General features: G+C 34.4%; 1 protein-coding gene across 11 annotated transcripts in view; it reads left to right on the top strand.

Annotated features, from left to right (window-relative positions):
• The window catches only part of SENP7 (SUMO specific peptidase 7), a 170,799-nt gene that overhangs the window by 69,131 nt on the left and 86,734 nt on the right, over positions 1 to 14,934 (top strand). For 6 of the 11 annotated variants that reach the window (XM_027561898.1, XM_027561836.1, XM_027562008.1 and 3 more), the window contains exon 6: positions 11,014 to 11,211. The exons of the other annotated variants lie outside the window; for them this stretch is intronic. In XM_027561898.1, coding sequence (XP_027417699.1) covers positions 11,014 to 11,211 — 198 coding nt within the window. The remainder of the gene's footprint in view (positions 1 to 11,013; positions 11,212 to 14,934) is intronic. 11 annotated transcript variants of the gene reach the window in all.

Here is a 14,934-nt window from a genome sequence, read left to right as displayed (position 1 = left end):
AGAGCTTGACACAACTGAAGCGACTTGGCACACATACACACATACATTCAGAACATAGAAGATCTTGTTTTTTATTTTATCATAAGCTGCTTTCACAGTCTCTACCTTTGATTAGGTTACTTAATCTATTTACATTTCATGTGAGTCAAGGTGTCAGCAAGGCTATGCTTCCTTTGAAGGCAGTAGGGAATGATCTGTTCCATGTCTCCCTCCTCTTTTCTTCAGGCATTCAGTCCTCCATATTTACACATTTTCCCTGTATGTCTTCATATTGTCTTCCTTTTGTGTATATCTGTTTCTGCCATTTTTATAAGGACACTACTCATAAGATACAAGCATACTCTGTTTTATTGTGCTTCACTTTATTGGCACTTTGCAGATACTGCATTTTTTACAAATTGATTTTATAGTAGTTGTGTCCCTCCTACTGTCTCATTGGGACTTCTCCTTTGTCTTTGGATATGGGTTATCTTTTTTGGTGGGTTCCAGTGTCTTCCTGTTGATGGTTGTTCAGCAGTTGTGATTTTGATGCTCTCATAAGAAATGGTGAGAGCGCGTCTTCTACCCTGCCATCTTGAACTGATCTCTGTTTTTCACAAACTGAATGTTGCAGGCAACCCTACATTGAGCAAATCTATCGGCACCGTTTCTCAAAAAAACATTTACTCACTTTGTGTCTCTGTGTCACATTTTGGTAATTCTTGCAATATTTCAGAACCTTTTCACTATTATAATATTTGTTATGGTGATCTGTGATCAGTAACTTTAAAAGTTGAAATATAATTGACTTATAATATTGAATTAATTTTGTGTGTATAGCCAAGTGATTCAGTTGTATATGTTTTCAGATTATATTTTATTGTAGATTATTAGAAGACATTGAATATAATTCCCTGTGCTATACAATAAATCCTTGTTGCTTATCTGTTTTATGTATGGTAGTTTGTATTTGTTAATCTCATAATCCTTATTTGTCCCTCTTTTCCTTCTTCTCCTGTTTGGTGACCATAAATTTGTTTTCTGTTTCTGTGAGTCTTTTCTATTTTGTGTATAGATTCATTTGTATCATTTTTTATATTCACATAGTACTTGTTATTCTCAGTCTGAATTGTATCACTAAGTACAGTATTTTCTATGTCAATCCATGCCTTTGCAGATGGATCTTTCTTCTTTAGGACTGAGTAATATTCTATTGTATATTTGTACCACATTTTCTTTATCTATCCCTCTGTCAGTGGACATATAAGTTGCCTCCATATCTTGGCTATTGTTAAATAGACCTTTAGTGAACATTGGGGTGCGTGTATCTTTTCAAATTATGATTTTTTTTTTGATTTATGTTCAGGAGTGGCAGTGGTGTATCATACGGCAGTTCTGTTTTTATTTTTGTATTTGTTTTAATGAATCTTCATACTGTCCTTTGTAGTGGTTGTACCAGTTTATGTTCCAACCAAAAGTTTAGGAGAGTTTCCTTTTCTCTACACACTCTCCAGCATTTATTGTTTGTAGATTTTTTGATGATAGCCATTTTGACCAGTGTGAGATGATACCTCATTGTAGCTTTGATTTGCATATCTGTAATAATTAGTGATGTTGACCATCTTTTCATATGCTCCTTGGCCATCTATATGTATTGTTTGGATAAATGTCTAATTTGGTCTTATACTCATTTTTTGATTGGGTTGTTTGATTATTTTTTTTTTAATATAGAGCTGCATGAGCTGTTTGTATATTTTGGAGATTAATCCCTTGTCTGTCTCATCACTTGCAAATATTTTCTCCCATTCTGTGGGTTGTCTTTTTATTTTGTTTATGATTTCCTTTGCTATGCAAAAGCTTTTAAATTTAATTAGGTCCTATTTGTTTATTTTTGTTTTTATTTCAATTACTCTAGGAGGTGAATCCAAAAAGATACTGCTGTGATTTATGTCAAAGAGTGTTTTGCCTATGTTTTCCTCTAAGAGTTTTATAGTGTCCAGTCGTACATTTAGAGCTTTAGTCCATTTTGAGTTTCTTTTTGTATATGGTGTTAAAGAATGTTCTAATTTTATACTTTACATATAGCCATCCAGTTTTCCCAGCCCCACTTATTGAAGAGACTGTGTTTCTCCATTGTGTATTTATTGCCTCCTTTGTCATGGACTAATTGACTATAAGTGTGTGAATTTATTTCTGGGCTTTCTGTTCTATTCCATTAATCTGTATTTCTGTTTTTGTAGGAATATCTACTCTTCTAATTACTGTAGCTTTGTGGTATAGTCTGAAGTCAGGGAGCCTGATTCCTCTAGCTCTGTTTTTCTTTCTCAAGATTGCCTTGCCTATTTGGGGTCTTTTGTGTTTCCATACAAATATAAAATATTTTTGTTCTAGTTCTGTGTAAAATGAATACTACAATGAATAAAACTGCTGTGTGCACACTCATGTACAAGTGCCTATATGGACACATTTTTATTTCTTTTGGGTAAATACCTAGGAGATGGGTTGTTGAGTCATTGAAAGTACATTTTCAACTTTGTTAAGAAACCGCCAAGTGTTTTCCAGAAGTAATTGTGTCAATTTACATTTGCACAAGCAATGCAGTAGAGTTTTACTTCCTCAATCTTCCTGTCAGGACTTGTATGGTCAGTCTCTGTCATCATCCCTTATAATATATGTGTAGTGATATCTTTTTTTTTTTAAGAACTATGTTAAAAATTTTTTTTATTTGTTTGTTTTGGCTCTACTGAGTCTTGGTTGCAGCATGTGGGCTATTTGTGTGGGTTCAGTGGTTGCAGCACATAGGCTTAGTTGCTGCGTGTGGGGTCTGGTTCCCTGGTCAGAGATCAAACCCATGCTCTCTGCATTTGAGTGCAGAATCTTAGCCACTGGATCACTAGGGAAGTCCCATGTGGTGATATCTAATTGTGGTAATAATTGCATTTTGTTGATGAATGATGATATTGAGCATCTTTTCATGTGTCTGTTGTTATTTTGTATATTTTCTAAAGTATCTGTTGAAATATTTTGCTCCCTTTCCCATTTTTTGAAAAGACAAACTGTTTTTAAAAGACCAGAAAAATGAGATTAATGATATTGAGCATCTTTTCACATACATATTGGCTATTCGTGTGTCTTTTCTGTGATGTGTTCATTTATTTTGTCCTTGAGGAGGAAGGACACAAACCTCTACCCCGCAGTGGTTCTCTGACTGGGGCCATAATTGGACAGACAAAATACAGATAAATAAAAGAAAAACAAACAGAATCTATTCAACACATGCAGTGTGCATATACATGGGAGAAATCCTATAAAGAGTAACTCAAAGGAGTAGTTACAGCTTAGGCTTATATAATGTATTAACAAAGGACAATAAATTTCTAGAGAAGTGATAAGACAGAGGAAAAAGATTTGCTATTCCAAGGATGGCGAACTGTGGAATAGAACGTATATGGGGGAAACTAATAGGAGATAATGTTTGATTAGTAAGGCTTGTTATGTGAATTATATTCCTGGGCTGATAAAGAGTCTCTGGTGATAAATAGTGTAAACCTGCTTTTAGGCAAGCAATGAGTGGACAGGGAGCCTTTTTGGCATCTACTCTCAGTTGCTTTCAGTTCAAAATAATCCTTGTGCCAAAGAGGCATGTTTTGTGGTAGCATATTTTTATTTCCTGCACCCCCCCCTTTTTTTTTGAAGGACAAGAAATACTAAAATTAAATTATGAAAAAAGAAACTAAAACATTGCCTTCATTCCAGCTGTCAGTTTCTAGAATCTAAAAATAGGACACCATGTTTTGAGAAGTGATTTTTTTTTTTTCCTGAGTTTTGAATTTAGCCAAGTTTAATATTTATGCATTCATTGAAAAACTGCTTTTGTTGAAAAATTTAAATCGAACAAAATTTGAAAAAAAATTTTTTTTCTATTGTGGTTTTGCTGATTTTTTTTTTTTCATAATTACAGATTTTTACGTGTATGATAAGTACTACAGAAGAAATGTGATATAATTTTTATTTTCTGGGAGTGATAATTTTTAAACTTTGAGTACATCAATCAGCAACTATTTTCCCTTGTACATTAAATGAATAGTAGAGTAATAATTCATAGCTTAGAAGGGGACATTTTGTAAATAGACTGTTGGATGATTCTAAAAAGCTTAGGTGAGAACTTCCCTGATGGTCCAATTGACTAAGACTCTGCTTTCCCAATGCAGAGGGCCCTGGTTGGAGTCCCAGTCAGGGAATTAGATCCCATTTGCTGCAACCAAGAGTTTGCATGCTGCAATGAAGATTGAAGATCCTACATGCTGCAGCTAGGACCTATTGTAGACAAGTAAATAAATCATAGTAAAAAAGAAAAGCTTAGATGAGACTTCCCTGGTAGTCCAGAGGTTAAGACTCCTCGCTTCCACTGCAAGGGGCACCAGTTTGATCCCTGGTCAGAAAACTAAGATCCCACTAAGATCCCTTAAGGTGTGGCCACAAAAAAAAAAAAAAAAAAAAGCTTATGCATGTATTTTAGCAGGGATGGTATATATATCATCAATAGAATGTTGGGTTAGGTGGAGATCTTCATTTAGCTGTCCTCTACTCTTTATTTTTATTGTGAAATATAATGCATCTACCAAAAAATGAATAAAGGGTAAACTGTTTAATAAATTATTTATTATAATTTAATATGTTTTTATATAACCACCATTCAGGTATAAAATAGAAAATTAGCCCAGAAATTCCATGTACCTTTGTAGTTACAACTCCCTTTCCTCTCCTTTAAAACTAACCTGTCTCCTAATCTTACTTTTTTGGGATAGTATTGCCACCTAAGTGTGTCTCCCTAAATACTAAGTTTAGGTTTTGAATGTTTTTCTTTATTCTGAATTTAAGTTTCTATTTGAATATCTGTAGAAATAATAGGGCTAGGTGGAATTGTAAATTGATACAGCCACAGTGGAGAACAGTATGGAGATTCTTCAACAAACTAGGAATAAACCTACCATATGATCCAGCAATCCCACTACTGGGCATATACCCTGAGAAAACCACAATTCTAAAAGACACATACATCCCAGTGTTCATTGTAGCACTGTTTACAATAGCCAGGACGTGGACGCAACCTAGCTGTCCCTCAACAGGTGAATGATAAAGAAGTTGTGATACATATATACAATGGAATATTACTCAGCCATAAAAAGGAACAAATTTGAGTCAGTTGTAGCAAGGTGAATGAACCTAGAGCCTGTTATACAGAGTGAAGTAAGTCAGAAAGAGAAAAACAAATATTGTCTATTAATACACATATATGGAATCTAGAAAAAATAGTACTGATGAACCTGTTTACAGAGAAGAAATGGAGATGCAAATATAGAGAATGGTCTGGTTGAAACAGCAGGGGAAGGAGAAGGTTAGACAAATTGAGAAAGTAGCATTGACATATATAAACTATCATGTATAAAACAGGTAACTAGTGGGAAGCTGCTATATAACACAGGGAGCCCAGCCTGGCACTCTGTAACGACCTAGAGGGGTGAAATGAGAGGGGAGGGAGGCTCAGGAGGGGAGGGAAATGTATATAAATATGACTGATTCACATTGATGTATGTCAGAGATCACTGCAGCATTGTAAAGCAATTATCCTCCAATAAAACATAAATAAAAATGAGATCCTAAAAAAGTGTTCTGAATCAATAATATAGAGTTGATTCCTATGTGGTCTCTAGATACTTAACTAAATAGAGTAACAAACCCTGGCTAATAGTGTGAGGTATATTTATTTGGATTATTCTTTTCAAACTGGAATGTGTTTTATAGATGATTTTTATATTCTTAAATAAATATTAAAGGGATTTTTAAAAAGAATGCTAGGGCATTTAAATATAGAAGTTTTAAAAATTTACCTTTAATTAGAATATTATTAGTCAGATTACAATAAAGCAAATTTATGAACGTGAAATAAGTATTTTCACAGAGAACCCAATTGTCTTTTTCACTTAGAACCAATAATTAGAATTACCAGTAAAATCACCAATGGTAATTCTTTTTTTTTTTTAACTTTTTGTGTTGGAGTATAGCCAGTTAGTAATGTGGTAGTTTCAGGTGAACGTTGAAGGGACTCAGCCATGCATAACATGTACCAATCGTGATTCTTACTTGATTTGGGTGAATAGAAAAATGACATTTTCCAACATTGGAGATTTTCATATTTAACAATTTTTAAATTACCGTTAGGATATTTTTTCAAATAATTTAGCAGATTACTAATAGTTTTCTAATCAGACTGAAAAGTAGAACTTATATATCCTTAGGATTTTACAAGTGTTTTCATTTGATCATTTAGAATTTTAAGTTATACAGTTGTAAAACCTTATAAAAGAGTAATCCTGAATGTAAAAAATAGTTTCTTTTCACTAATTAATAGTTTTTTGGCTAGGTAAGCATGTTTACTGTTCTTTACAGAATAAATTGGTTGATATTTCTCTACATAAATAGTGTTTGCTTAGCATAAAAAATAGAAATAAAGACAAATAGAAAGCAGGAAACAACACAGCCAGCCATCCTTAAAATTTAAAGTAGAAGATTTTAAGAGATCAATAAGTAACATTCTGTTAAGCGGTTTTATCATGGTATATACTTAACCATTCTGCTATTGCTGGGATTTTAAAGTTGCTTGTATTTTTTTGCTGTTATAAATAATACTGTGATGAACATCTTCATGCATGACTTTTCCCCATACGTTTTGTATTTTTTTGGTACAGGATTCCAGGTGTGGAATTATTTTGTTAAGAATAACAAACATGCGAAATATTGTTAACATTTTCCCACATTTATGCTTTCTCAGTCTTTCATTCATATATTTAAGTGCATATCACATATGCACATTCACATACACTTTTTCCAGAACTATTTGAGAATAAGTCACAGACATCAGGCACTTTACCTTTGAATACTTTAGCCTGTACTTCTTAAAAACAAGGAATTCTTTTACATGATAACCACAATACATCATGAAGAAGATTTATACTAATTTCTTTTTTAATATCATTTTTGGCTTTTAATTACATTAAAAATATTTACTTTATTTATTTGGCTATGTCGAGTCTTAGTTGTGGCACACCTGGTCTTCATTGCATCATGTGGGATCTTTGGTTATAGTGCACAGACTCTCCAGTTGCTGCACACGGGCTCAATAGTTGCTCTGTGTGGCCTTCAGTAGTTATGGTACACAGAAACCTGACTAGGGCGACATGTGGGCTTATTTGCTCCATGGCATGTGGGACCTTAGTTCTCTGACCAGGGATCCAACCCTCATCCCCTGTACTGCATGGTGGACTCTTAATCTCTGGACCACCAGAGAAATCCCTATAATAATTTCATATTATCATCTCATGTAAAATCTAGAATCAGAATTCTCTAAATGTCTCCAAGATGTCTTTTTTTTTAAAATCTAGGATCAAATTGAGGTTCATGCATTATATTTTTTGGTTTTTATGTCTCATTAGTCTCTTAATCTTAGAATAATCCCACCATCTCTTCACCCTCTTAAACCATGACACTGACTTTTTTGAAGAGCTCAGGCCAGTTGTCTCGTAAGATGTCTTATATACTAGATTTTAAAAATTTGTCTAGGTTTGGCCTTATGATTAGGTCCATGTTACATTTTTGGCAAGAATGCTTCCTAGCTGATGTCATTTGCTTATTGCGTCATATCAGAGGATACATAATATCTCCTTGTCCCACTGTTGGTAGCCTTATCTTTGACCACTTGGTTAAGGTGCTAGCTGACAGATGTTTAGTTACAAAGATGCCTTTTTCCTTCATAATTAATAATTGTTTGTGAACCTGATTATCTGTTTGCATTGTGCTGACATCAAGGTGGCTGAGCACTAATGGGAAAAAAATGACAAAACAGAGTATGTTTGTGGCATTATAAATTCATAATTATTAATCTTACTGGATTTCTCAATCCCAAGATAATCCTACTGTGTTTTGCTAGTCGTCTTGTGTTCCCCCTCTACACAATGAAGATTTGAAGCCTTTTCTCTCCTCAACCCTGTATTCCTTTACCTTTCATATCACTCTGAAAAAATGATCTTGGTTTCTGGAAGAAGGCCATCATAAATCAGCACAGTGGAGCAGTTAAGAGTGCTGTCAACAGAGTTGAGAGTGTGTGGCTCTGGATCCCACTCTCACTATTCAACCCATTTTACTGTGGGCCAAGTTATTAATCATTCTGTCTTGGTCTTCTCAGTTACAGAAGAATAGTTACCTTTGTACCTCATGGAGTTGTTGGTGTTCAGTTGCTCAGTTGTGTCTGACTCTTTGTGACCCCATGGACTGCAGCACGCCAGGCTTCCCTGTCGTTCACCATCTCCTGAAGCTTGGTCAAACTCATGTCCATTGAGTTGGTGGTGCCATCCAGCCATCTCATTCTCTGTCATCCCCTTCTCCTCCTGCCTTTAGTCTTTCCCAGCATCAGGGTCATTTCTAATGAGTTGGCTCTTTACATCAGGTGGCCAAAGTACTGGAGCTCAGGCCAAAGGACTGAGCTTCAGCATCAGTCTTTCCAATGAATATTCAGGATTGATTTCCTTTAGGATTGACTGGTTTGATCTCTTTGCAATCCAAGATACTGTCAAGAGTCTTCTCCAACACCACAATTCAAAAGCATCAATTCTTCAGCACTCAGTCTTCTTTATGGTCCAAGTCTCAAATCCATACATGACTACTGGAAAAACCATAGCTTTGACCTCATGGATTAGTTGTGAGGATTAAATGAAGTAAAGCATTATAAAGGGCTTAGCGTAGTTTCTGGTATATTGTGCATGTTCAATAAATACTAGCTCTTTTTATGCCACTTCTTAAGAAACTTAATTATAATGTTAATTATTCTGTCTCCTGTATCATCAACGTCTCCTACTTTGTTGAACTCTTTCCCGTAAGCACTTAAACTTACACAAATATTTTCAATCTTAAGCTAAGTAACCAATAATTAACTCAGAAGACCTATCTTGAATCTTACATTTATCCTCAGTCCTTGTCCTATATCGGAGAAGGCAATGGCACCCCACTCCAGTACTCTTGCCTGGAAAATACCATGGACGGATGAGTCTGGTGGGCTGCAGTCCATGGGATCGCAAAGAGTCGGACATGACTGGGTGACTTCACTTTCACTTTTCACATTCATGCATTGGAGAAGGAAATGGCAACCCACTCCTGTGTTCTTGCCTGGAGAATCCCAGGGACGGGGGAGCCTGGTAGGCTGTTGTCTATGGGGTTGCACAGAGTCAGACATGACTGAAGCGACTTAGCAGCAGCAGCAGCTTGTCCTGTATCCCCCTTTCATAGCTCTGTGTCAACTGCCTACATTTGCTGTATCCATGTCCCTTTTCTTCTTTCCTGTTTCTGCTCCCACCATTCCATTAAATTATCCCTAAGTCACCATCACCTCTGTAAATTCATTATTTTTTCTCTTCATGTTTTCTTTATTCTTCACAAAAGATCAAAGTCATCTTTTTAAAAATACAGCTATGATATCATCATTCTTTTATTAAAACTAGGGGATAGATACTGTTGTTGACATTAAAGTTTCAAATCCTCAATATAATCCACACAGTTCTGCCTAACTGCCCATCTTTATACAAATTTCCTCTTCATTCTAAGCACTTGAGCCAGGTAAGTCCTTTAATTTTCTTGAACAAACTTTCCTCATGTCTGAGCATTTACATTTTATACTCCTTTTTGAACCGCTCTTCATTTTCCACTTGTTTCCTTTGGATAGTTTCAACTTCAGTAAAAGTCATATTCTTAGTAAAACTTCCCTTATCTGGTTCAGTAGAAATGCAGCATCTGTACTTTTTGTTCATATTGCTCATTACAGTTGTAATTAAATAGCTAATTGGATAATTCTTCCTTGAAATGTAACCTCCACAAAGGCAGGAACTGTAATTGTTTTGTTTGTTGCCAATTGTTTTGCTAGAAGGTATTTGGTAAGTATTTGTTGGATGAAGAATGAACTTTTATTCATTCATAGCAATGTCTCTCATCTTTTTATTGTTTAATGATAATCCTAAAATCTGTAAGTGCTTTCTGTAGTGGCTCCTTGGAAGAAGCAGCAGCTCCCACTTCTTCTACTAGATGATCTGAAGATACAGCCCCAAGGGGCAGGTGCAAACAAGTCATTTCTTTGACATGTTTTATCTTAAACATACACAAACACTGCTTTCTGTTTCTTAATATTCTTACTTTTGTTAAACAAAAAGGGTCTAAAACTGATACTAGGGAGTAGAATAGACACTCTTCTAATTAAACATTTTCAATTCTTCCCACAATTCCTCATTTGACATTGTTTTACATCAACTTGGTAGCCTGTTCACAGTACTGTGTTTCATGGTTCAAGAACTGAACACAGTTCTCCAAGTATCATTGGTACAAAGATTTGTTAAATGAGTAATGGGCAAAATATAATGAGGCAAAAAGCTGACAGTGCTTGGATTTATCAGTTTTACTTTTGAAATTGGTATACATACAGTGTTTTAAGTTGACCTATTTTTAGAAATAAGGTAAACCTAAATGTATCTTAAGACTATATAGAGTTAAGACTGTAGATGATGTACTGTTATCTTTAGGTTTAATTATGTTTCCAAATCAACAAATACTAAACTAAGAACACATTTGTAATGCAGGAAGTGGTTGCCTTTGTGAGGTGATGTGCAAATGAATATTGTTCCACGGATAGTGTGGGTAAGCACAGATTAGTTACCAGGAATCCCAACAGCTGTGCATGTGTGTGACCACAGTTGTAGTATTTCAGACAGAATTCTGAAGGAAATCCCAATTTAAGTGAAATATGCTTTAGTTTTTCATGTATATTTGAGAATGGTTAGGCAGATTTTTTTTTGTTATGGTATTTACTATTCTGGTTAATTGCTTGAAGAACTGAATTAGAATTCCTGAAGGTTTTCATTTGTTATAATTTGTGATGAATACATGTATTATATAATATTTAGTACTGTATGTATTAATTATTTATGTGTATAACAGGCAACTCAAAGTTATGTTGACGAATGTCCTATGGACGGATTTAGGACGAAAATTCAGAAAGACCCTACCTAGAAACGATGCTAATTTATGTGATGCCAACAAGGTGCAGTCTGACTCATTGCCTTCGACATCTGTTGACAGCCTAGAGACATGTCAAAAATTAGAACCTCTTCACCAAAGCCTTAATTTGTCTGAAAGGTATGTTGTTCAGTATTGATTTTGTTCAGCTTACTGCACTGGAAGTACTTTAAGTCCAATGATCTTAAAAATAAGATTGTTGGAAATGATCCTTAAGAAAATCGGCATATACACGTGTAACTCCCTCAAATCTTAAAGCTGACAATCTTAATTTACAAAGTTAATGACTCTACATTTTGTTAAATCAATTGGGTTAGAATTATTTTTAAAAACAAATAATATTCTTAGTACATTTAACTTAATAATTTGATTCACATATACATATTTTTAGAGATTCACGTATATAAAATGAAGAACTAGATATAGACAGGTAGATGAGGACCTAGATTTTGTTAAGTAAGGACCTAAATATTATCTCAAAGGTATGTTAAAGATGAAAAGAAAAAAAAAATGTCTGTCTATCTATGGATCTTTTAAATTTTCTGCTTCTTATCATTTGTTGGTGTTTAGTTGCTTAGTTGCATCTGACTCTTTGTGACTCCCTGGACTGCAGCATGCCAAGTATCTTTAACATAACTTTTAAATATTATTTAATCTAGGTCCTTACCACTTTTTATTTTGTGAGCTTTCTTATATTTTACATGCATTTAAAAAACAGGAGATGATTTTGAATTATTACTCCCAGATTTTTAATAATAAATATGCAGTTTAATTTTGAAAGCTAACAAGACCTGTTTTGTTCTATATATATATTTTTTAAATTGTATGTGAAGTTTGGGACTAAAAATTAGAAATTAGCTTTGGGAATTTTTGACCTATAACATAATGTTTTAAATGTATTTCCATTTACAGTTTTAACCCTTAAGTGAATTATTTTTTTAGGGGAAGTATTTAGTTTCAATTAGAATAGCATGCCATTAGCTAGATGGTGCTTTGATTATTTGGTCTGTAACCTTAATGGCAATTTTTTTTTTAGCAGTATTTTTAATATTTATTTTTTATCCATTTATTTGGCTGTGCTGGGTCTTAGTTATGGCATGTGGGATATAGTTCCCTGATCAAGAATTTAATCAGGCTCCTTGCACTGGGAGCGTAGTCTTAGCCACTGGAACACCAAGGAAGTCCCTGGATAACAATTTATAAGTGCTTTAAGCCAAGATCCAGCTGAAACTTGGTGACTTTCAGCACAATTACTTTAAAAACTAAAGTAGAACTCTGTCACAACATTTGAACATAGTGTTGTGCAGTACTTTTTTTTTTTAAAGGACACTTCTTTTAAAAAATGCAATAACATAAAAAGCTATATAACAAGAATTCCCGTACTATATCATACCTGATGTAAATTAAATTTTCTAAAGCACACAAAATCTTACACACTTAGCTTTAGTAATTTATGAAGAAGCAATTTACTCTCATTGTCCTGAAGTACATCGGTTTTCTTTCTTAGTACAGGTGAGCTATTCCTTTACTGTGCTGATAGATCTAAATAAAGGGGGCTACTTAAAGGGATGGGCCTTCCAATCCCTTTGGTTCTTTTGAGAAGAAGCTCCAGCTCTCCTCCAGATGACATCCATCCCCTCATCCCATGTCTGATCTTTTTGAATTAGAACAGTGTGAGGAGAACAGTGTAATGCGTCATCCCCCAGAATAGTTTTTCTTACCAGAAATTGTTAGCAGCTAGATTATGTGTTCAGGAAACTTAAATATAATGTGAAATAGAGTCCCAATAAGATTCTAATTCGTTTTTTTACTGTGTATGTGTGTTTCTGTTCCCTTACTCAGATGAGCTGCCACTTAGTCCAGACCTTCCCCTCAGCTCCAGGTGTCTTAGGTTTAGCTTGTTTCAAAGTGAGTAAATCATCTTTGTTTTCAGACTTGTTCCTTTTTTCCTGTCTTCTCCCTGTCTGAATATATGACTCCTTTTTACACTTAGTTCTTTGCATTAGAACTTAGAAATTGTCCTGGCTCCTGTTTTTCCCTTACTCTTTGTATCTAATCATTTATCAAGTCTAGTTATTTTTGCCTCCTAAATCTGTCTTCAAATGATCTTTTCTTCCTCTTTCTCATCACTGCCCCAGTTCAAACCCTGATAACTTTGTGCCTTTATTACTCTGATAGTAATTTTATTGGGCTTCCTGTGCATAGTCTTTTTTTTCGTCTTCATTATTTCACCATATTTTTGCTGAAGTATGAAGATGTTATGTGTCACTCTGCTATTTAACATCTTTCTGTGGCTCCAGATAATCTTTAGGTTAAAGTTCGAACTCTTTACCTTGGCATTACAACGTCCATAATGATTGCACCTTGATTGTCTCTAGCCTTGTGTCTGTCTACTCTTCCACATTCAGTACTGTGCTTTAGAATTAAGGAACTGCTGGTAGCTCACTGAATGTATAATGTTGTTTTATACCTCTGAGCTTTTTGTCCTCTTATCTTGGGAAAAATTTCCTTTTCCCATTTATTGACTGATATTGGTCTTTAACACTGAACTCATTTCCATCTTCTTGGGAAGCCTTCTTCGATTCCAGCTGCCACATCTTTCTTTGATCCCTTTGGGAAAGCTGCCTTTTCTGTATCATAGCACCCATAACATTTAATGTGATTTCTCTGCCTCCCTTACTATAAGCTTCATAAGGGCAGAGACTACGTTTTATTTTTTCCTTACACATTACTGGGCACATACTGAATTCTCAATAAACGTTTGCTGAGATTACTTAGCAGTTCCAGTCTCTTTGATTGAAATGTCTTTTCCTCCACCCAAACCAACGATCTGCTCTGTAATTTTGGTCTCAGACAGGAAAAGAGGTATTATAAGCTTCAAATAAGAAAATTGGAGAGCTGTTTAGGGTATAGGTTTGGATAGATGTTTTCTGTGTGGAACTTGCTATCTAGAATAGGAGACTTAGACTTTCTTCAGACTTTGCTTAACTTTGACATGATACTGTTTGTCTTATTTTCATTTTACTTGGCTAAGATGTCATTATTTCAGAAAGATGAAAGGAAGAAAAACTTATGTTTGGTTCTTAATTTTAACTTAAAATTTAACTACCAAGTAAACCAAAATTACTTATTCATTCCCAGCAATGGCTTCTTTTTTTTTTTTTTTTTTTACTTTTTAAAAGTTTTGTCTACTTATTTTTAAGTAATTTTAAAATTTTATATTGGCATATAGTTGATTTACAACGTTGTAATAGTTTCAGATGTACAGAAAAGCACATTCTGGGATCTAAAGGTAGTGATCTAAGTATGTTGCCCTTTAATGAAGACAGTTTAGCCTTTTAATTTCTGGATAAAGTTGAGAAGAAAAACAGAAAATATGTGATCCCAATCAGTCTTATTAAATAATGAAGGAACAAGTCAAGAGTTTTAGAAATGTCAAGCTAGCAGTATGTGGGATACACACATATCTTTTAAAATAAATAAACCATATTTTAGTTTAGGTTTTATCTCCATATGTGGTTCATATCTGTTTTCCTGGGAGAATATTTCCAGATCTTTATAAGCCTTGGTCAGTAGGCAAGAAAGAACCTAGTGGGAGATACGTGCAAAACTTTTGAGGAGGTAAACCATCTTTATCTTGTCTTCATTGATTAACACCAGAGATTATTAGAGAAATACTAGGACAGTGTACAATATTCTGTTAAAAAAAGTTAACTCCTGGTTCTTGGGATTTCCCTAAATGGTGTAATTATATTTACCCGTGTTTTTCTTAAGTTTATATATGTTTGGAGTTTAAAAAAATTACATATTCCAGATATTGTGATGGTATGACTTTTTGGACAC

Source organism: Bos indicus x Bos taurus, chromosome 1 (assembly GCF_003369695.1).
Source record: "Bos indicus x Bos taurus breed Angus x Brahman F1 hybrid chromosome 1, Bos_hybrid_MaternalHap_v2.0, whole genome shotgun sequence".
Taxonomy (NCBI): Eukaryota; Metazoa; Chordata; class Mammalia; order Artiodactyla; family Bovidae; genus Bos; species Bos indicus x Bos taurus.
Note: the sequence above shows the minus strand (reverse complement) of the source record. Positions and strands in the feature narration are given on the sequence as shown.